Below are 23,585 nucleotides of genomic sequence, written 5' to 3'. Positions count from 1 at the left end.
TGACAATTATTCTATTTTTGTCTTTTTTCTCTTTCTCTGTTTTCGAAGTCTTTGTTGTTAGGAAATAAAATTTGAAATAAAAGCTTTTCTAATTAACTGCATGCCCGTGTGCTACGGACACAGTAGAATTTTTTTGGAAGTCATGCATGCCCCAACTTCTGGGACTAGCAAGATAATTTACACAGAAAGGTAAGTTATTCTTACCTCATGTTCTGATGGAACTTAACAGAACTCCCATCTCCTGTCCTTTCTCAATTCGAAACCCAGAAGTAGTGACTGGGTTCGCTCACGTGGCTTTGAGTAAGACACACCTGCTTGTCTCTAGAAAGGACTACATATCATCTTCCCTCTCCTTGGTTAAAACATTACTGTTGATGAAAACCTCAATGAGGTGAAGATCAGCAAACTTTACTGTTTTATCTAAAGACGAATAGAACACTTCTGAGTGTTTTATTTCGCAATCTGTATCGTGCCTATTGTTACAGAAGAATAGAAGGCTTCTTCTCTCCAGTTTGTAGTTAAGAGACGAAAAGATTAAATATAACAAAAAGAGCAAGGAAAGGTCACAAGGAGTTGCTCTGAATCACTGCAACAACAATAATGATCGCTCATTAAAGGCCTCTCTCTGTCAGCTACAAACGGCTCTCTACGTAAATTTCCTCTAACTCTAATATGCTTGACAACTGTGATTATTCTCACTTTTCAGATGAGGGAATTAAAGCCCATAGATTAAAAGATTCTTATCAGGTGCAAAGGAGGTCAGAGGGGTGAGAGTGCTACAGGCTGGAGGAGTTGGAGGCAGCTTTGTGAAGGACCTGAAGCCTGAGGAGCCCTTTGGAGGGCAGCAGAGGAAATGGAAGCGAGATGCAGCCAGGTGGACGGCAGGCGGCGCTGGAGAGCAGGCCTGGAGGAAGAGCGTGGAACGGAAAGGACATGGCCTACCAGACCTGCTGCCTGGGTGACATTCTGGGCAGAATGATCTGCACTGGAGGAAAAGTCACTAGTCCTAGAGTATGAGCCAGGAAAGCAGAAGACCTTGGAAGCCAAGTTTTAAACAAAGTCAATGAAAGCTCTATGGAGACAGTGACACGATACAAATGTATTTTTATATTGTGATTAAAACGTTTTTAATTCAAGTATAATTAGCATACAGTGTTATATTATTGTTAGGTGTACCATACGATTCCATGATTCTATACATTTCTCAGTGCTCATCAGCGTAAGTGTACTTTTAATCCCTTTTACCTATTCCACCCATCCCCCCCCCCCCCAACCTACCTCTCCTCTGGCAACTACCAATTTGTCCTCTGTATTTAAGTCTGTTTTTTGGTTTCTCTCTTTTTTTTTCCCCTTTGTTCATTTGTTTTGTTTCTTAAATCCCACATATGAGTGATTTGATATGGTGTTTGTCTTTCTCTAACTTATTTCACTTTGCATTGTACTCTCTAGGGTCCATCCATGCCACGTGGCAAGATTTCATTCTTTTTTTACAGCTGAATAATGTTCCATATATTGTCCATCTATATGTGGACACCTGGGTTGCTTCTATATCTTGATTATTGTAAATAATGTCACAATAAAAATAGGGGTACACATACCTTTTTTAATTAGTGTTTTCAATTTTTTGGATTAATACTCAGTAGTAGAATTACTGGATCATATGTTAATTCTATTTTTAATTTCTTGAGGAAACCCCATAATGTTTTCCACAGTGGCTGTACCAGTATATGTTCCCACCAACAGCGCACAGAGTTCCTTTTTCTCCACATCCTTACCAACACTTGTATTTCTTGTGTTTTTGATTTTAGCCATTCTGACAGGTATAAAGTGACATCTCATTGTGGTTTTAACTTGCATTTCTCTGATGATGAGTGATGTTGAGCATCTCTTCATGTGTCTATTGGCCATCTGTGTGTGTTCTTTGGAAAAATGTCTCTTCAGGTCTTTTGCCTGTTTTTATATTGGATTATTTGTTTTCTTGGCACTGAATTGTATATGTTCTTTGTATATGTTTGATATTAACCTCTGTCAGCTATATCATCTGCACATATCTTCTCCCATTCAGTAGGTTGCCTTTTTGATGTTTTGATTATTTCCTTTGCTACGCAAAAGCTGTTTATTTTGATGCAGTGCCAACAGTTCAATTTTCCTTTTCTTTTACCTTGCCAGAGGAGGCATACCTAGAAAAATGTCTCCACAGCTGATGTCAAAGAGAGAGGACTCAACTAAATAAAATCAGAAACGAAGGAGGAGAAATAACAGAGATGCAGGAGTATTTTAAACATGTTTTGTGGCTGAGTAGGCAACATTAGAATGGGCAAAAGCTGGAACCATCAAGGAAGGTTAGAAATTTCAGCATGTAGGGGCGCCTGGGTGGCTCAGTCGGTTAAGCATCTGACTTCAGCTCAGGTCATAATCTCACAGTCCATGAGCTCAAGCCCCACGTCGGGCTCTGTGCTGACAGCTCAGAGCCTGGAACCTGCGTTAGATTCTGTGCCTCCCTCTCTCTCTGCCCCTCCCCTGCTCATGCTCTGTCTCTCTCTGTCTCTCAATAATAAATAAACATTAAAAAAAAATTAGGGGCCCCTGGGTGGCTCAGTCAGTTAAGTGTCTGACTTCTGCTCAGGTCATGATCTCACAGCTCGTGGGTTCGAGCCCCGTATTGGGTTCTGTGCTGACAGCTCAGAGCCTGGAGCCTGCTTCGGAATCTGGGTCTCCCTCTCTCTCTGCCCCTCCCCTGATCATGCTCTGTCTCTCTCTGTCTCAAAAATAAAACAAAAACATTAAAAAAATTAAAAAAGAAAAGAAATTTCAGCATGCAATAACGAGGATCCGGATATAGGTAGTGGAAATTGAGAGAAAAGAACAAGTTAGTATTTTGGAAGTAGAAACAACAGGAGTTAGAACCAAATTAAGCATAGAAATATGGAGGTGAGGGTCAGAGGTGGCCAACTGATAATGTTGACACCTTATTCCACTTTTCTGGAAGATGACCAAGAACTCGGAGAAACAGAGACGGGGCCCCGAGTCTCAGCCCTGATTGGGTGACCTGAAGGAAGCTAATATTCCTGACAAAAATAACTGCAGTGAGACAACTATTTGGAAGCAACCAGCACAGGCAGGGCTTGATGGGGCTACAGAAAAGAAAAGAGAAGTCTGTGGGATGAGCTCATCATTTACTCTGGCTGGTTCCCATAATCGGTGATCAAGGATCACTACATAATCAGTTGCATGAAGAAAAAGGAAAAAAGTGAAATATCTTTTGCCCAGGAATAAGTAAGTGTATTCACTTAATGGGCTTCTCAAGTTCCTTGCCATCTTATTCTGATGCCTGGCAAAGAAATTTTAGGCCAAATATATGATATGCTACCACCATATTTTATGTGCCATATGTACATGTTATTGTGCGCGAGGGTCCCCTGTATAATCAATGTAAAAGCTCATTTGTGTCCATGCTCTGGGATTCAATGGATAATTTTACTATGTTAAATTATTTTAGAGGTTTACTGCAACTCTGTATTTGCTTTCTTTGATGAGTTGCTAGTGACATGCACTGCCTATTTGTTAAATCCTTGTTTATTGAGGTAATAGCCAATTATAATATTGGTCCTATGGGAAAGTATCATCTATTCCATGGCCAGCAACCTAATGGGGTAATTTCTCAGCACTGTGCTGAAAAGCAAGGGCAGCCTCTATTTTGTGCTGAATTTTTATCTGAACTATGAAATATGCTTCAGAATGCCATGTAAATATATTTAAATAAGCATTTCATATAATCTCCTACCCAAACAACAACTCTTAAGTCTAGCATGATAATAAAATTTGAATGAAGAACTATTCAGAGCAATGTAGAATAATTACACATAGAAAGGCAACTGTACGACGCATAAAGAATTAAAATAAACTTCTGTATCTTTACTCCTTTACCCTTTTACATCGGTGCTTAAATTCAGAGGCACAGATACACATTTATATTTTTCAACACAGTAACTCATTCCTTCACTTTCATTACAGAGATCTCAACCTAAAAGAAGTAACGGGCTGTTTCTTTGAAAGAATATGTATTTCATGTAAACATATCATTTAAAAGTACTTACAGTCTTCATCTGTCTGTACTATGAGTTCCTGACTTTCTTTCCGTCCCTCGGGATTCATGAGGATGAGTTTCACGCTGACATTGGTGTATGGTGAGAGGTTAGTGATCGTATGTTGAGGGTGTGAATTATCTGTGTCCCAGCTTACTTCTTCTCGCACTTGTTCCTGCCCTCCCACTTGGTAACAGTAGTGGACCGTGAGATTATAGCTATGGCAGCGAGTTACATTATATCCGAATGGCTCCCAGCGGATGGTGATTTGTCGAGACTTGACTTCCACCACTTCCAGTTTTCTTGGGCCACGCATGGGATCTAATACAGAAAAGAAAAGGAGGAACAAGAAAACAGAAGAGAAATGAATTGTAAGAGGTCGGTGAAGGCCAGATGTCACAGATAGTCTTAGTTGTCCCGAATATCTGGTCTCTTCCATGATAACGAAATCCCTAAATCGTAACTGGGCATAAGGCCACCCAGAATAAAGAGCAGAATCTTCAGTGGCTTCTGCAGCGAGGTGTGGCTCTGTGTCTAAATTCTGGTGATTGGCATACAAGATGAGATCGAGAACGGTTTCTGGGAGGCGTCCTTAAAAGGAGCTCACCATCTTTTCTCCTTCTTCCTTCCTGTGTGCTGGATTGAGGATATGATGTTTTTCGCTCATGCCAACAGGATGGGCCATGAGGCACATAAACATTAACCATTCGAAGCAATGATGAAGGACCCAGAGTTTCTAATAATCACTGAGTTGCCATTCTATCCCTGAACTGACAACTTCCAAAATTTTCATTAGAGGGAAATACAGTGCTTTTCTTTAAGGCTCTTCTCCTCTGAGGCTCTGACACATGAAACCAATCTCAATGTGAATTGACAAATATGTTTTATCTTTTAAAATTAATTTACAATTACATAATTGGAAAACATAAGAGAAAAAGCTTGAGAATTCAGCATGAAATAACCTAACGATTAGAGAGCATAAACCTCTGAGCAGGACTCCAGGCCTTTTCTGCATTTTGATTTGCATAGAATTTCATGCAATTACTCTACAAGTAGTTCTTTCCTATCCCTGACAACGTCTTCGTATTACTGCTGAGCCCAAGCTCCAGATACAGAGTTTCAAACTTAGAAATCTAAATGATTTGCAGGGACTATATAAGTATTTTAAAAGTTTTAAAAGAAAGAATATATACAGAGAAAGCTTTAACTTGTTCATGAGATGATGATGAAAACCACAGTACTAAATACATAATATTTGGGGTGCCTGGGTGGCTCAGATGGTTAAACATCTAACTCTTGATTTCTTACGGTTCGAGAGATCAAGCCCTGTGTCAAGCTCCTTGCTGTTAGCTTGGGATTCTCTCTCTCCCTCTCTCTCTGCCCCTCCCCTGCTCATGCTCGCTCTCTCTCTCTCTCTCTCTCTCTCTCTCTCTCTCTCTGAAAAAACAAACTTTAAAAAATAAACATGGGGTCCCTGGGTGGCTCATTCCATTAAGCATCCGACTTTGGCTCAGGTCATGATCTCATGGTTTGTAGGTTCAAGCCCTGTGTTGGGCTCTGTGCTGGCAGCTCAGAACCTGGAGCCTGCTTCAGATTCTGTGTCTCCCTCTCTCTCTCTCTGCCCCTCCCTCCCCTGCTTGTGTGCTCCCTCTGTCTCTCAATAAAATGAATACATGTAAAAAAGATACATAACATTTATTGAGCACTTACTATTTGCTATACACTTTTCTAAGCAGTTTACCTTTCATGGATTTGCTCATCTAAAATGCTCTGTTTTGGACTATCCATAAATATACTTACTTCATATATTCTGACTTTTTGTTTTCCTGAATTGTGGTCATCACACATGAATGTAAAGAGATCCATGATTGGTAAGGGAAAATCAGCATGAAAACTTGAGAAATAATAGCTATTTACTGTATGTGCACTTATTCTGTGTGACTTGCTTTCTATACAGTCTCTATTCCTCAAAGCAATCCTGTGAATCAAGTGCTATTCTTCCCAATATACAGATGAAAAAAATTGCAGCCAAGGTGGGTCCAAGAACTTGGTTCAAGGTTTCACTATGGCTCTTGAATTCATATATGTCTGACAACGAACCGTGTTGCTTTAACTCTCTACTGCAGAGTATCTACCAAAATAAAGAAATTATTAGATTTAAGTTAGAATGTTCAAGATATCCCCAAACCCACCTAAAACATGACCAAAGACTGTAAAATATAATAAAGATCGCATGTATTTAATCTTTGAACAAAAGTGCTTTGTGAAGATTCTTTCCTCTTCTCTTTCTAATTCCATAGAAGAGGGGTCTATGCCATGTTCCCCATTTCAGCCTTGCCAGAAAACTCTATCTATACTTTGTGGCTATTGGAGATTTGTCTGGACTAACATTGAAGTTCATTTCTTGATTTCTGTTTGTGCATAAATTCCTTGTTTTCTCCATCACTTAGGACATAGGGAGAACCTAGAACTACTAACTACTTCCTTTCCTGTGACCTCCAACAAATGAAAACACTTCAACGGAAATGATACCTTGGTTTTATATGTGCAAGATGGGATTTGTCAGCCAGATATCTGCTCAAACCATAAAATGAGGTTAATAATGATCATCATGCTACTCTGTCCTATAGTAATTCTAGGAACCAAGGACGAGTGAGACAAAAACTCCCCCAGAGAATCCTGAGTGGCATCCTCATGGAATGCACCTTATTACTAAATCAATGTCTTATATTTAAATTGCTAGTATTAGGGGAAATATCATAAATAAGTTATTTGTAAATAACATTGACAGTTTTTTCCAGTCTCATGAAGTTTTGCAATGTAAAGGAAATGTCTAATTTTATATAATGCTTTGTTAGTTGAATGTTTACAAAACTTTTAATATGCTCCAGATCCCTTATACATAAACAGATTAACAAACATCTCTTTGCCCCCTTCCTTATTAATCACAGGTATCCAAGAGAACTGTTCTAAAGCATTTTCCCAAGGTTTTCATCAATTCTGCTTACTAATAAAATGACTAAATGTTTCAGATATTAGTTTAAACAAGGCAGTTCTAACTTAATTTCCATTAAAAAAAAAAAAAACAACTACTTTCTATTACATAAACAGGCCTGCATCATTTCTTAGTCAAGAAAATACACACATGGACCAAGTTCTTAGTCGAGAAAATACAGGCGTGGACTAAGTTCCAGGAATGAAAAAGCCAAGGGTTCAGTCTATTTACTGGTCAAGTTTTCTTGAAATGCATGCTGGCTTCCCCTCTGTTAATACCTCTAAAAATTCCATCATGGTAAAATCATGTCTCAAACTTCCCATAAATTTGTCAAAGAAAACAGCTAAGCCTAGCACAAAACAACCACATCTGTGGCCAAGGTTCCAGAGTTGCTACTGTCAAAAGGGGTAACTAGCAGACTAGAGACAGAGGCTGTTTGAGGTCTAAACCTTAGATGCAAAGAGACGTGTGCTGATTGGCTTGAATCTTCAAGATTCTGGTTCACCCCCAGAACAACACTATCTTACAGAAGCTGTTACAAACAAGATATCACCATTTATGTTCTCTTGGGCCTTTGCCTCGAGTATAATGCTGTTGTGTCTCCTAATATGTCCACGCCAAAATGGCAGGGGCACATCATATCAACGGGGGGCAGGGATGAATGTCACTTTGTCGCTCCATTCCAGCCATCCTGACTTCTCCATTAGTGGAAAACTTAAGAGAGAAATTGAATCAATACCATGATGCAGAGGCTCCTGGGTAGCTCAGTCAGTTGAGTGCCCAACTCTTGATCTTGGCTCAGGTCATGATCTCGTGGTTTGTGGGATCAAAATCTCCTGCACTGATGGTGTGGAGCCTGACTGAGACGTCCCCTCTCTCTCTCTCTGCCTCCTGCCCACCCTGCTCACACACACACTCTCTCTCTCTCAAAATAAATAAGTAAACTTAGAAAAAAATACCACAACGCAGGCAACGAGGTCCACCTTAGATGGAGAGCTGTCATTTCTCTCACCAGGGCCAGAAGGTAAGAATTAGTTAAGTGAGACGGGAAAATGGGAGCTGGTAACATAAACTGAACGCTGTGAGTTGCCAACTACCTGTGATGACATTCTTTTTTGAGGGTAACGTTGACAGGGTAAGTACAAGGACTAAGGGAATCTGACAATCCTTTCAAGTCATGCTAAGCAAATGGCCTGATTTTATTGCTTTTTTTCGTTTCTTCTGCCATTCTGAAAATCAAGCTCCGATCCAGAAATGGTGTATAATGGTTACATCTTAAGTTAGTGTTTTATAGAACCTTTATCTTCAATGCCTCTGCTGGAACCATTTCGATTAGCGCGCTGCTAAGTGTGAATGAGGCATTCCATGGGGACATTTACTCCAGTGAGTTATACTGATGATCGCTGCAGACTTTGAAGGGCATTGTTGTAGAAATATATCACACCGTAGGCAGTAAATGGCAACTTCATAACCAGAAATGTGTAATTTCAGCCGGCTAATTACAACTCATACTGCATTTCTAGGAGCAGAATGTGAGCACTGCCAAAAACACTTGGAATATATTACTACCATTATATGTGCACAAAATAAATCTCTTAGGGTTAGATAACAGGGTAATTAATTATATTCACAGGACCACTAGGCAGATATTTGCTTCTGTTTCCTCATGATCCTGGAGATGCTACTGGGGATGCGAGTCGCTTCCAAGGCCGTTCTTCTTCACACTCACACCCTTGGCCCACACTGGACTGGGTCTCATGACAGGCCCCACTGGCGTGAATCATGAGGCCAGGCGGCCCAACCTGGGCCCAGTGACTCACGATAAGAGACCAGAACAGCCTCCCTGAGGAGAGCAATGGCTGTCGTGCCTGAAGCTTAGTCAGGGAGTTCTTACCGCTTCCCGGGCTGGCGGCAGCATTTTTCATTCTGTTCTCTTTCTGCCAGTTCCAGCCAGGTTTCATGCGGGGAAGTCTGACAGTCACAGTCCTGACCTGGGGGACCAGCAAGCCCAGTACTAGCCTCCGGCACTTTAGCATCCTATTTAATCAGTGATCCTGGCTCGTTCTACACTCAGTCCTGTTTTCCTACGAATAAGGGCAGAAACTGACTGGGAGGATCAATTTCCACTGCAGGTTCAATTCACAGCTCATTTCTCTGGAACTCTGCTCTTTACTTCTATTACAACTACGGTGCTTTTTCAGAAACTCAATTTCAGAACCTGTGAGAGATATTTGGGGTGTAATTTTAGGATCCTGTCATTGACAATCAAATACATAGATTACAACCAATGCTCCCGCTAACAGGTTTCTCTTTTCTTCCTCTTCATGAACTATCCAGAGGTCTATTACAATAAAAGCGCTAACAACCAGAATGGCATGGTAGGTCCCCTTTGGCACCTTCAGCTACTGTGTTTCTGCCTTGTCAGTCACACAAAGGGAGACAAAATAAGAATGCAACAGCTTTCTTTACTAGCCAGTTAAATCAGAGCAAATACCTGTTTAATTAATATTATATTGGCTTACCCAAGCACTCGATATTCCTAAGAAGCAAAGATTCCAGGCACACGGCACTGTTTTCAAGTGACATAAATATAGTCTTTGAGTCAGTCAATGTTTTCCAGAGTTTAAAAAGTGTCCCTTGTCAGTGAAGTTGAAATTTTAATTCATAAAATTTATTAAATTTAATTTATGCTACCTTACAGGCATCTATATATCTGGGATGTAATTGTAGAAGTTAAAAGTCACCATATGAATAGTCTTTTCCCCCATAACACTTTCACAGGTATCATGTGAATTGTTTTTGGATTGTCTCATAATTAAAATCAAGAAATGTACTTGAAAATTGTCTATTTTTCTGAAATATTTCACACAATGCTACATAGAATGGTTTCTTGCCAAATACAAAAAAACCCTAAATTTCAAACATCATACTTATTTAGGAGATGAAAAACAGGCTCACTGAACAAATGAATGGAAGTATAGCAGTGCTAAGGCTCGCACATAATCAAACATTCTCCTTCCTTCCTTGGTCGAGGATGGACATATTCTTCACAGTGTCCCATGTGCTTTCCAAGCGTGGGTTTGAACTTGGCCTAAATGATAAAGGTATGTAATCGACTGGCCCATGTTGCTGGAAAATGTACTATCCACCTACCACTTTTATTGATAGTTTTCATTTCCCTCCCAGGAGAAAGCCGAAATTCCTATTCACATTGTAAGGAAAATGTGAAGGATTCTTGCATGACAAAGTGACTACTCGAAGGTGAGACCCTCAGGAAGGAGCCCGAGGCTGCACACACACACTAACTAGGAGCAACCACTTACAGCCTGGGGGAGAATTCTCTAGTGGTGTCAGGAGATACTTGAAAGAGCAGAGTGGGAAGATGCTTGTTTAGTGTTTGGTTTGCACACTAAAAAAAAAAAAAAAAATTCTATCTACCTATCATCTATCTATCTCAGGTGTTTGGTTAATCACCCAACGTGCATGCTTTTAGGATAATTTCACCAAATCTTTCACGGTAATATTTTTTAAACAATTTTTTTTTTAATGTAACGTTCTTAAGTAAAGTTTGTTGAAAGGCAGGTGGAAAAAAGAGGCAGTGAACAATTCACTGTTGACAACTTCTGAAGAAAAGAAATTTATGCATTGACAAGGCACTCAATAGCAATAGCCTTTGTCATATTTTATTCTGCCTGCATTGATTAACTGCACAGAATAAGGCCAGAAGTCCCACAATGCTTGAAAGACGTTATTCTGTTAAGCATGAGTATTCTTTTCATTGGCGTTAATTTAAGGTCGTTGAAATTTTAAGTAATAAAACCTTGGAAAAGCATTGAAAAGTCCTAAGTAAAACAATCACCTGTGCACCTACTAACATCAAATGTGTTTTTGTGTTTTGCCTCAGATCAGTTTTTACGAAAGAAATAAAATACTACTGATATAAATTCTTGCCACTTTCCTGCAAGCAATCCCAAGGTTATTATGTTTCATTCCCAGACATGTTTTTATACTTTCCTTACATATATCTGGGATGATTACAACTTTACATAAATGCTACCATTCTTTGAAGCTTGAAAATTCATTCAATGTTAGCCAAGTTTAAAAATATAAATCTAGTTATAATTTTAACTGGTGTATAGAATTCTATTAAACAAGCCATAGCTTACTTATAGGTCCCTCCATTGAGAACAGATAGGGTGAGTCTACTTTTTCTCTGTTACAAGCACCGTACAAGGAACATCCTCGCACACATGTTCCTTAGCCACCATTTCCCTTGATAAACATAAAATGTGGGACTCTTGGCCTGTAGAGTTTGTACATCTTCAAGTGTACTAGATAATGCCGAATTGCTCTCCAAAAGGAAAACAACATTCAGACGTTCCTTTCCCCTCAGCAAGATTCTATTTCAAGGCTAAAAAGCTAAAGCCCCTTCCTGAGGCGAGATCTTGAGTTATCGGTATTGGTTCCAGTAAAATGTAAATAAGCAAAGTCTACTATGGGACCATTTTAGGAGCTGTCTCATTTATATGATATAATCTTTGAAATGGAAATGTATTATGTACAGAACTATCTTCCTTCAGCGATAGCAACTCTGCATGGCACGTGTTTATGTTAAGAGTCTCTCCCAATAACCATTCATCATGTCATATTATGTGGATCTGCCCAAAGCAAAATAAAAAATTCAAACTCACCACATAGAGAACTAGATAAATTAATGAACTGATGGATAATATATCCACAAAATAATTGTTAATTTTTCTGATGACAACAAAATGGCACATCATTTACTACGAAGGACTCTTTCGCTTCCACACAACTAGATCCAGCATATATATTTTTTTAATTGCACAGAATATAATGTATCTCCAGTGGCACCTCACACCGTGTTCCTGTCGACAATAAAATAACATGATAGCTGCCTACCTCCTCTCTGCAATCTAAAGAATAACCCTTGGGCCAGGGGCAGCATAGGGAAAGCTAAACCTGAGGGCTCTAGGTTAATCTCAGATACTTGGAAGTAGCTCAAGTCAACAGTAGTAGTCAATAGTCAGTACTGCCACTTGGATTCCAGGAGACAAAAACACAAATGTTCTTGGAAACAAAATCATTCCTAAATACGGTTTTCAAAGATAAAGACCAGCCAAATATGAGCTCATCAGTGGAGATCACCGAAATTCCCCAGAAAACTGCCACAGTGAGTCGGCAGAAACAGGAAACGACAGATGTCGATGTAGACGAAGAAGATAAAATGGGAGTACCACTTCCAAGTTTAAAAATGTAACCACAAAAATAAGCATGCCACCATGGAAAACAACCAGCTGGATTGTGAAAACAACTAAATATAACTTTTAGAAATAAAAGATTAAAATATAACAAAAACTCAAAGGATGAACAAGACAAGAAGATTGGACACAGCTTAAGAGAAAATTAATGAACTAGAAGATATATCAGAGAAGACTATCCAGAGTGCAGCACAGAGAACCAGAAACAGGAAAGCAGTAGAAAATAGGAAAGAGAGATGCAGAACAGAATATGAGAGGCTGACTCATTTCTAATCTCGCCGGGAGGAGAACAGAGAGAATAGAAGCAGAGGCACACTACCTGAAGATATAATGTCAGAAATTTCCAGAACTGACAGAAGACATCAATGAAAATATAAAGAAAGCATAACATGCACAAATTAGGTACACAGTTAGACATCATGTAGTTTAACTACAGACACCAAAATCAAAGAGAAGATCTTAATATCTGGAGAGAAAAGACATATCAGTTACAAAGTAATAGCAATTAGGTTGACAGGAGGTTTCTCAACACATCCATGGAAGGCAGAAAATGGGAACAGTATATCCAAAGTGCTGAGAGAAAACATGCCAACTTACAACTGTACATCTAGCAAAATTGTCTTTCAATAAGTAAAGGTCAAAGGATGATTTCAAAGAATCAAAACTGAGGAAGTTTACTATAAATAACCTACATTCAAGGATAAACTTCAGGAAGAAAAAAAATGATGCTTGAAGGAAAGTCGGAGATGCTAGGAGAAATGAGATGAGGAAAAATATCTAAATTTGTATTCGTAAACTAATAATAATGTCTAATGTGAAAGGTTTTAAAAATAGCATGGAATTAAACTACTAACCATAAGCGTAGTGTAGACAGAGAAGGCAATGCTCAGCGTCGGAAGAGTACAAGATCCTTACATCACCGGGAACGTGGGGGTTTAAGTTATTAATTATAGGCTTTTTTAAAGTATGCAGGATGAATTTTCTACAGTAAACCACAACAAAAATAGCAGTAGGTGACCTTTTGCAACTATAAAGAATAATAATTTTTAAAAACCTCATACATTCATAGGAAAAACAAATAAGTCAAATGCCTATACGAGCAATTCTACTTGTTGGTAGAAACATGTCCAGATACATCACAAATCACAGTAAATGTAAATGGAAACTTGTCAATTAAAACATCCAAAGAGTTACACTCAATGTAAAATCAATACCTTGCTATATGTTGTTTAGAAGGAATAAATCTAAGACACTCGTACATGGAAATCTGAAAGTAAAATCCTATTAAAAAAAAAAAAGGTGATTGGCAAATACTGACCATAAGAATCACAGAATAGGTGCAGTAAGGGACACAGAGAATCATTACATAGTGACAAAAGTTTTAATTCATCAAAAGAAGAAAACATTCATCAAAAAGATAAAAGAACTATAAATTCTTACGCACCCATAAGATAGATAGCCTTAGAGTGTATGAAGCAATTGATATCTTAATACAAAACCAAACAAGGATAATGTGTATGAGCAACATATTTCATTCATGCATCGATGAGTAAATTATGGACAAAATATTCAAATCCACCGTATACATAAAAATGATAATACTGCATGACCAAGTTAGATTAATTAGGATGGTTTAACATAAAATGTCTATAAATGTAATTCATCACATTAACAAATTAAAGAAGAAAGACCATACGATAGTTTTAACAGATGCAGAGAAGTGTATTTGTCAAAATGTCCACTCACTAGAAGGAAAATTAGCAAATTAAGAACAGAATGAAATTTCACATGCCTGCATCAGCAAGTATTGTTCTGAATGGTAACAAACAAAGGAACCACACAAAGATGCAAGCTATCGCTGAGTCTCCTGAATATTTTCCTGAAGGTTCTAGCCAATGTATTACTACATCTTATTTCTTACGAAATAAAAGGTATAGGGGCGTCTGGGTGGCTCAGTCAGTTGAGTGTCCGACTTCAGCTCAGGTCATGATCTCATGGTCTGTGGGTTCAAGCCCCGTGTTGGGCTCTGTGCTGACAGCTCAGAGCCTGGAGCCTGCTTCCGATCCTGTGTCTCCCTCTCTCTCTGCCCCTCCCCCACTCTCACTTTGTCTCACTCTGTCTCTCAAAAATAAATAAATGTAAAAAAAAATTTTTTTTAAAAAGAAATAAAAGGTATAAAATTTGAAAGGGAGCGTGCCTGGGTGGTTCAGTCAGTTGAATGTCTGGCTCCTGATTTTGGCTCAGGTCATGATTCGGGGGTCGTGGGATTGAGCCCTGCATCAACGGCATCAAACCCTGCGCTCTGCACAGCGTGGAGCCTGCTTAAGATTCTCTCTCTCTTTTAATAATAAAAATAAAATAGAATTTGAAAAGGAAGAAAACAAAACTCAAGTTATACACAACGTAAATGTCAGCACACACATAAGATCTACAAATTATAAGAAGCAGCAAATGTTTAGCAAGGTGTCTAAATATACAATTAGTGTTAAAATCCTTCATAGGGGCACCTGGGTGGCTCAGTTGCTTGAGCGTGCGACTTCGGCTCAGGTCATGATCTGGCGGTTCATGAGTTCGAGCCCCACATTGGGCTCGCTGCTGCAGCCTCTCAGGGCAGAGTCCACCTCAGATCCTCTGTCTCCCTCTCTCTGTTCCTTCCCCACTTGTGCTCTCCCCCAAAATAAGTAAATATTAAAAAATCCTTTGTATTTCTACATATTAATAACAAACTGAATCACCAATTTTACAAAAGACAATATTCACAAAAGGACCAAAATATGTAGGTGACTCAGGAACAAATCTTGTAAAAGAACAATAATAAAAAATCCAAAATTCTGTTGAAAAGCATTCATGGGACTCAAAATAACTGCAGAGCTAGATCATGTTCATGAACAGGCAGACTCAACATTGTAAAAGTATCAGCTCTCCCTGAAGTACTCACTGGAATCAGTGCAATTCCGATCAAAACCTCTAATGAGGTTTTGAGAAACTTGATGAGTTGATTCAAAAACAAATACACAGCCAAGGCCCCCAAAGAGCCATAACACTCCTGACCAAGAACGGAGTAGAGAAACTTGTCCAATTAGATGGCAAGAGTTATTTAAGCAGAGTGGTATTGCCGAAAGAATAGGCAATATTCTGCATTGGAAGAGTTGGAAGCTCAACTGGCTTAGCCACCCAGGTGCCTCGATAGAGGCGGAAATCCTTATTCTGACTCCTGGAATAAGGAGAGTTAGTACTGGGGAACCTGTGTATCCACATCAGAAAAAAAAAATAATGAAAGGAAATTCCTATTCTTCACCCCACACCACACAAAAATCAATCCTTCCTGAAATTAAAAGCTTAAAGATGAAAAACCGAATGTAAAATGTATGCTAAAGTATGTGGGTGGTTATCCTTCTGATCTCAGGGTGAGGAGATGTTTTTAAAATAAGAAACAAGAAAGCACCAAGTGTCAATGAAAAGCTTAATTGTTTATACCACATTAAAATCAAGAACGTATGTTTATTAAGCTGTACCATAAAAAAGCTAAGACATCATCTTATTCTTGTAAAAAAAAAAAAAAAAAGAAAGAAAAGGAAACCAACCAAATAGACCAAGGACAAAAGATATAAATAGGCATTTCATAGAAAAGTGAAAAGGTACGCCACTGGGCAGAAGATCTTGGCAACCATTTAACAAAGGACATATATCCAGGATACAGACAGAATGTCCAGAGATCACAAGAAAAGGTGGTAACTCAAAAGAAAAATGGGTGGAAACTAAGAAAACGAGTTTCACAGAAGAGGAAAAAATAGACCATTAACATAAAAATATGTTCAAGCTTCAGGGGTGCCTGGGTGGCTCAGTGGGTTAAGCATCGGACTCTTGGTTTCGGCTCAGGTCATGATCTCACAGTTTCATGAGTTCGAGCCCCACGCAGGTCTCTGGGCTGACAGCATGAACCCTGCTGGGGATCCGATGTCTCCCTTTCTCTCTCTGCCCTCCCCTGACTCGTGCTGTGTTCTGTCTCTCTCAAAATAAATAAACAAACTTGAAATAAAATGTTTAAAATATGTTCAAGCTTCATATTAACCTGAGAAAAGCAAATTATTGAAGGTTGTAGCAAGGTTCCATTTTATACCATGCAGATTAGCAGAAATTGAGAAGTCTAGTCACACTAACCGTTGGCAAGATATAGGTTTACACACATACCACTAATAAGAATGTGACACGGGACAGCTACAGAATGCCTGGTATCATCTCATAAGATAGATATTTGAATGCCCTGCAACCTAGCAGTTACAGATTCAGGTATACGTCCCAGAGTAACACTTTAAAACTTCTCTGATAATAAGAACATTCTGGAACACTTTTAAAATATCAGGCTTCTTAGGCCTTTCCTCAGAGATTCTGATTTGGTGATCTTGTATTGAACCTGCACAATCTGCATCTTGATGAAGCAGCCCAGGTGAGTCTTATCCCCGGAGAAGTCTGGGAAACAGGCCTAGAACCCTGCTACCTAAAGCATGGTTCTCACACCAGCAAACAGGGCCACAACATGGAGGCTCATTAGAAACGCAGATGTCCAGGCCCACCTCTCACCTCCCAGAGTGGAATCTGCCTTTGCATGATACAGCTTAAGAAGCTCTTATTTAGATTATTTTTCAGAGTGAAGGCTGGGTCCGTCTTATACTCAAACTCACATTTGTTTTAAAGAAAGAGAATAGGGAAGAAAACCAAAGAATGAATTTCAGGTCCAAAGGTGAGGGCTGTATTGTGCAAATTTTTTGTTGCAAATTCACAGGAGTCTGTGTAACTGCAATACAATGTAAAATCCATTTGACGTTGTAGCAAAAGAGTTTGAAAGACACATCCCTGGAGTCATTGTTCCCCATGGGCACCAGGAAACGCCTACAGAAAAGGGCTTTTTAGCAGCACCGTTGACAAAGGAAGAAGAAAGCAAAGTGTGGAAACCCAATTATCTACTGACCAGAAAACAGTCAAATACTCATACAATGGAAAATTACATGGTGGGGCACCTCGGTGGCTCAGTCGGTTAAGCGTCAGACTTTCAGCCCAGGTCATGATCTCACGGTTCGTGAGTTTGAGCCCCGCGTCGGACTCTGTGCTGACAGCTCAGAGCCTGGAGCCTGCTTCGGATTCTGTGTCTCCCTCTCTCTCTGCCTCTCCCCTGCTCATGCTCTGTCTCTCTCTGTCTCAAAAATAAATTAAAAAAAAAACGTTAAAACAATTAAAAAGAAAAAAAGAAAGTTACATGGTAGAGAAAATGAAAAAAGCAAAAATGAACCTTAGAAGTACAGAACTGGTACAAAACTCAAGTCACAGAAGACCACTGGGATATAGTTTTGTAAAACTGAAAAAAAAGCAAAATACAATTGTTTAAGCATACATACAGATGTGATAAAACAACCAAGTAAGACAGGAGCAAAGGAAGACTTGACATGAAAACTCAGGACACCAGTCACCTCTGACTTGGAGGCAGATGGATGCAATGGGAAGAAGCATGCAGTTAGATTAGTTAGAAGCATGCAGTTTCTAGGGATGTTCTGCTTTTAAGCTGAGGTGTCCATTGTTCTTATGCCACACAATTTATGCAGGTTGCATATATTCTTTGGTTTCTATCAAATATTATATTATAACTTCAAAAAAGATTACTATAGAGAAGCCATGAATATTCTGGAAACGTTGTTGGCTCTCTGAAATTTCCTTTCTGGAGAATAGTGGATCTTTGGTTCTCATGGGTGGAAGACTTATAGTTATTACTAAGCAGACTTGAGAGAGGCAAGATAATATCTCATTAAAGGTTTAGCCATTCTGGGGGTGCATGGGTAGCTCATTTGGTTGAGCATCTGACTCTTGATTTTGGCTCAGGTCATGGTCTCACAGTTGGTAAGTTCGAGCCCCACATCGGGCTCTGTGCCAACAGCATGGAGCCTGCTTGGGATTCTGTCTCTGCCTCTCTCTGCCTCTCTCTCTCTCTCTCTCTCTCTCTCTCTCTCTCTCTCTGTCTCTCTCAAAATTACTAAATAAACCTGAAAAAATATTTAACCATCCTGGATAGACACCCCGGCACCCTGGATGGGGACCTCTGACTTGAGAAGCATCACAAAGCCTTCTTCCCACAAAGTGTCATCAGCTTCACAGCAGAAGGCCTTCATCCCTGAAACCTGACCTTTGGGTCCTGCAAGCTGTGTCTCAATCCTGTGCTCACCGCGCTCTGACACTCATGGTTCGGGTGTTACGTTCATTCCCCCTGTCCAAACTTCTGAACCTCACTCTCTTTCATTCTCGGATACTCACAGGGAGGTTTAAAACTGAATTTGGGACTGCCACAGTAAGGGAGAGCACCGGGGAAGGTAACTGCCCAAGGCCATGGCTAGCCCATAAGGTATGTTTGTGTAAATTAGAGAGAGCGCCTCTTCCTCAAAGCACTTTTTGTCATCAGCTGGAAAGCTGCCACATAAAAATACGCACATTTATGCAGCTTATGCTATGAATAGGCACTGTGTGTTTACACAATTCAGGACTTGCACAACTGTATGCTGTGGCCTTGTTTGAATCAGCGTGTGTGTGTGTGTGTGTGTGTGTGTGTGTGTGTGCGCGTGCGCAGTAGTCAAAATGTGCAAGTTACGTGATTAAAAAGATATGCTTTCTACCTGATATTTATCTATCTATATATATACATATCAGATGCTACACATATTAAAAGTTCTTAGAGAAGACATTTTAGTGAAAAATTTCAAAACTTATGATACACCAGGTCTACAGAAATAAATGTGCTGTGAGGTAGCATATTGACAGAGGTATGTGGATTTTTTTCAGCCAATTAATACCACTGACGCCTTTATCAGACTTCAATATTCATATATACACGTAAAGCACTACAATTGCATTTTCACAAAGGTACGATTCTAGTTATTTCTCCCTAATCTTATCTGCTCCTCATGCACTGCCAGGATGCCTTTCATATGTGACAGTTCATCTGAATCAATCAGAGGACTTCTAATTGATGCTCTCTTCTCATACAAGCCAAAACCAAAATGTTTTCATTAGTCACTCACAACTATCAGATTCCCACTTTCTGGGGCACCTAGGTGGCTCAGTCAGTCAAGCATCCAACTCTTGATTTTGGCTCAGGTCATGATCTCATGGTTCACGAGTTCAAGCCCCGCATTAGGCTCCATACTGACAGTGCAGAGCCTGCTTGGGATTCTCTCTCTACCTGTCTGCCTTTCTGTAAAAAAAACAAACAAATAAACTTAAAAGAATCATTCCTGCTTTATGCACCATTCAGGCAAATCTATATGCTGTAATCCAAATATGGTTCTCCCTCCAAAATTAATATCTCTGTCCTCAGTAATAGTCACCTTTTTATCTGCCAAAAAGTATCCTTCCAAACTTAATGCTTTTCAAACGTGTTGAAAATCAATCCCTTTTACCCTTTTACGACTATTTCTTCTTAGTTAAAATAAAAACTCACAGACATTCATAGACCCACACGGTCAAAACTCTACCTTTCATATGTTGATTATGTTTTACTGTGTTCCATAACAACCAAGTTTGTTCAATACTGCTCTCACATCTAGTAAGAATGCTTTATCCTTATAAGATGCCTATTTGCTAATCAACACATTTGATAAAAGGATACTAACATAGAATGGTAAATGACAGGCATCCAGCTCAGTTACTTTGTTTTCCTAAGTCAATCCAGGGAACAGCTCCCTCTCTTAAGTATTTACTGATGTTCTACAAAAAAGCCCTTCCAAGTTCTGTGTGTTGACTTGCATCTCTGTTTCACTTTATTGCTTTAAAGAAGTCATGCCATAAATATGGCTTCCACTAATCCCTGACCTTGTCAATATTTTGGCCTGAGCTCCCTGGTGACATTTCCAAAGTGTCAAGTTCATCCCGACAGAAGGAACATTATCGCTCTACAGCAAAATTAGAATCTTCAATTGTTTTGGTGCAGCTGGAATGAACAAACTACAATTCATCCTATAGATGAACTTTACAAGAACACTCTTATATGAAATAAAAATGAATCTGCAGTAAAAGACTTCCTTGGTATTTATTTCAGACTACATAAAATAGGAGGAGACAAAATTATTTCCACAGAGTTTTACAGAACTGTCAAAAATTGGTTTGGAATGGGTTTTGACCTCTTCTGACCCTTATCAATCTGTGAGACCCACAAAAAGCTTTGGGAGTTTAGATGTGCTGTTTTACCCAGAGCAAAAGAGTACCCCAACCATTCACTCTTGGTTACAGAAATAATGTGACTCGTGTTGGAAAAAAGTCAATCATATACAATTTTAGTTCCACCAATAGGAACCATCCTCTCTAGTTACTACTAAGCAGATACATATTATTTAAAACATTTTTACCTGTTCTGAGACTCCTATTTGGTGTTTCTGATTGTTTATGATTACATAGTTTTCTGTTTGAGGTTGTTTATGAGTCTGGGCAAATGGTTCCACAAAAGACCACTCCACTATGCTAGATTGATCACTATCCTAGGATTCGTCTTAGCTTTTACCAAAAACTTGTTTGGGGAAAAAAAAAGCTTTCTCCAATTTAGAGTCACATATGATTGATAAGGTTGTAATTAAAAATCTGTTTTCCATCCTTCTAATCTTCTACGGACACCTGGAATAACGAGAAGGTAGAACACACAGTTCTGGAAGGACTGCAGGTTGCCAACATCCTACTCAGGATTATAATTGCAGGGCAGGCAGAGGAACTACCATGAAAAGACACAAACCAGTTTCTTTTATTTTAAAGAGGTAAGAAGAAAGAAACCAAATAACCTAATTGGAAATGATTTCTGTTCCCTTAAACAACAAAAAACTTAAAAAAGTGTTCTTTTTATAAAATGTAGTTTACTTTTCTGCTGAAATCTCTCAAGATTTTGCTCTCTTATTAGTACCACCTTAGCTACCCAAGAAGTTTTTGTGTGGGGTTATGCCATTTTCCCACCTTTATGACTTTGCAATGCTATTTTTCTAAACTTTTCACATAGTAAGGATCAGGTAATATGAGAAAGCTCAACTTTCTGATTTAAAAAATGGAAAGGCATCATCCATGTCATTGCAAGTGGCAAGATTTCATTCTTTTTTATGGCTGAGTACTATTTCATAACACACACACACACACACACACACACACACACACCCCACATCTTCTTTATCCATTCATCAGTCAATGGGCACTTGGATAGTGGCTATTATAGATAATGCTGCTATAAACATAGGGATGCATGTATCCCTTTGAATTAGTATGTTTTGTATTCTTTGAGTAAATATCTAGTCATGTAATTTCTGCATCATAGGGTAGTTCTATTTTTAACTTTTTGAGGAACTTCCATATTGTTTTCCAGAGTGGCTATATGTTAACTGGAATTTAAATAAATAAGAATAAAAGATGTGTTTTGTGTGTGTGTGTGTGTGTGTGTGTGTGTGTGTGTATACATGTATATACACCTTTTTTTTTTAATTTTTTTTTTCAACGTTTTTTATTTATTTTTGGGACAGAGAGAGACAGAGCATGAATGGGGGAGGGGCAGAGAGAGAGGGAGACACAGAATCGGAAACAGGCTCCAGGCTCCAAGCCATCAGCCCAGAGCCTGACGCGGGGCTCGAACTCACGGACCGCGAGATCGTGACCTGGCTGAAGTCGGACACTTAACCGACTGCGCCACCCAGGCGCCCCTATATACACCTTTTTATTTTACCTTTTTCTTACAGCAATGAAGTAGTATCTCATATGGTTTTGGTTCTCATTTTTCTATTGGCTAATGATGTTAAGCACTTTTTCTTGTGCTTACTGGTCATCTGTATATCCTCTTTAGAGAAATGTCTGTGCAAATCTTTGGGCCATTTTTAAGTGGCTTGTCTTCTTATTGAGTTCTAAGAGTTCCTTATATATTCGAGATGCCAGTCTTTTATCAGACATGATTTACAAAAAGTTTCGCCCTTTCTGCACATCGTCTTTTCATTTTCTTGATGATGCCCTTTAAAACACAAACATTTTAAATTTCATGATGTCCAGTACATTTTTTCTTTCATCACTTGTGCTTTCACTGTCGTATCAAAAAAACCTCACTGACAACATGGACCCTACTTGGGATTCTCTCTCTCCCTCTCTCTCTCTGTCCCTCCCCTGCTCATGTGCTTGCTCTCTTTCTCTCTCTCTCCCAATAATAAATAAACAGACCTAAAAAAATGAAGTATTAAAAAAAAGAAAATAAACTGACTATAAATGTAACAACGGTTTATCTAAACTCTCAATTCCATCACAATGATCTGTCTTTCCTTATGCCAATGCCACACTGTCTTGATTACTGCAGTTGTGTACCGAACCCATTCTTTTTTTTTTCATTGAAGTACAATTAACAGAGTGTGATATTAGTTTCAGATGTGCATTATAACGATTCAACAATTCTATACAATTCTCAGTGTTCATCAAGATAAATGTACTCTTGATCCCCTTTATCTATTTCATCCATCCTACCAACCGTCTCCCCTCTGGCAACCACCGGTTTGTTCTCTGTAGTTAGGAGTCTGCTTTGTGAATTAAATTCACACATCCCCCTTCCATCCCTGGGAGATCCAAACTCTCTTAACCCCAACCTAGGGGAGGTCAGTTCATCGGTGGTTGTAGAAAAGAATATCTGTGTGCTCAGGACCACATCCAGAAGAAGTTGACCAAATATTCTCACTTCCTTTTTCAAAAGTCCTCATTCTGAGTCACCTCTTCTCACATGGGAAGGAGTGAGAGGGACAAAGATTTTGTGACCAAACTCCAGCCAGGCTCCCCTGAGCTCTTCCTCCCCTAGGCCTCACCTTGGCCTGTAAAGACTTGAACAAACACTCAAGGCTGCATCCCTAGGTGACCTGTCTCCCTTAAAGTGCCTGCCTGAGAAGACTCAAGGCTGCCCAAAGAACTGATGGTTGTTCCAGTGACACCTGAACACAGGGCTCCTGTGTCCCAGCCTCTGGGGGAGGGGACCAACCTAACCTGGATAAGTACCAGTTGGCAAACCATATGGGTGTCATATGGACCAACATACCCTTCCAGATTTTTGTAAATGTTTGCTTCCCTGACTCAACTAAACCCCTGCTCAACCCCTTCCATTCTCCCTTTAAAGGCCCAATTATCTCGAAGCAAATCCAAGTTGAGTTTAATTCATGCTGGATTCTTTTCCCTATTGCAATAGTACATTTA

General features: G+C 39.3%; 1 protein-coding gene across 3 annotated transcripts in view; it reads right to left on the bottom strand.

The window, feature by feature from the left end:
* PTPRM (protein tyrosine phosphatase receptor type M) overlaps positions 1–23,585 on the bottom strand; it is a 790,291-nt gene that overhangs the window by 308,467 nt on the left and 458,239 nt on the right. For all 3 annotated transcript variants that reach the window (XM_049619708.1, XM_049619706.1, XM_049619707.1), the window contains exon 8: positions 4,098–4,406. In XM_049619708.1, coding sequence (XP_049475665.1) covers positions 4,098–4,406 — 309 coding nt within the window. The remainder of the gene's footprint in view (positions 1–4,097; positions 4,407–23,585) is intronic.

Source organism: Panthera uncia, assembly GCF_023721935.1.
Source record: "Panthera uncia isolate 11264 chromosome D3 unlocalized genomic scaffold, Puncia_PCG_1.0 HiC_scaffold_8, whole genome shotgun sequence".
In the NCBI taxonomy this organism is placed as follows: domain Eukaryota; kingdom Metazoa; phylum Chordata; class Mammalia; order Carnivora; family Felidae; genus Panthera; species Panthera uncia.
This window is presented reverse-complemented; position numbering and strand designations above follow the sequence as displayed.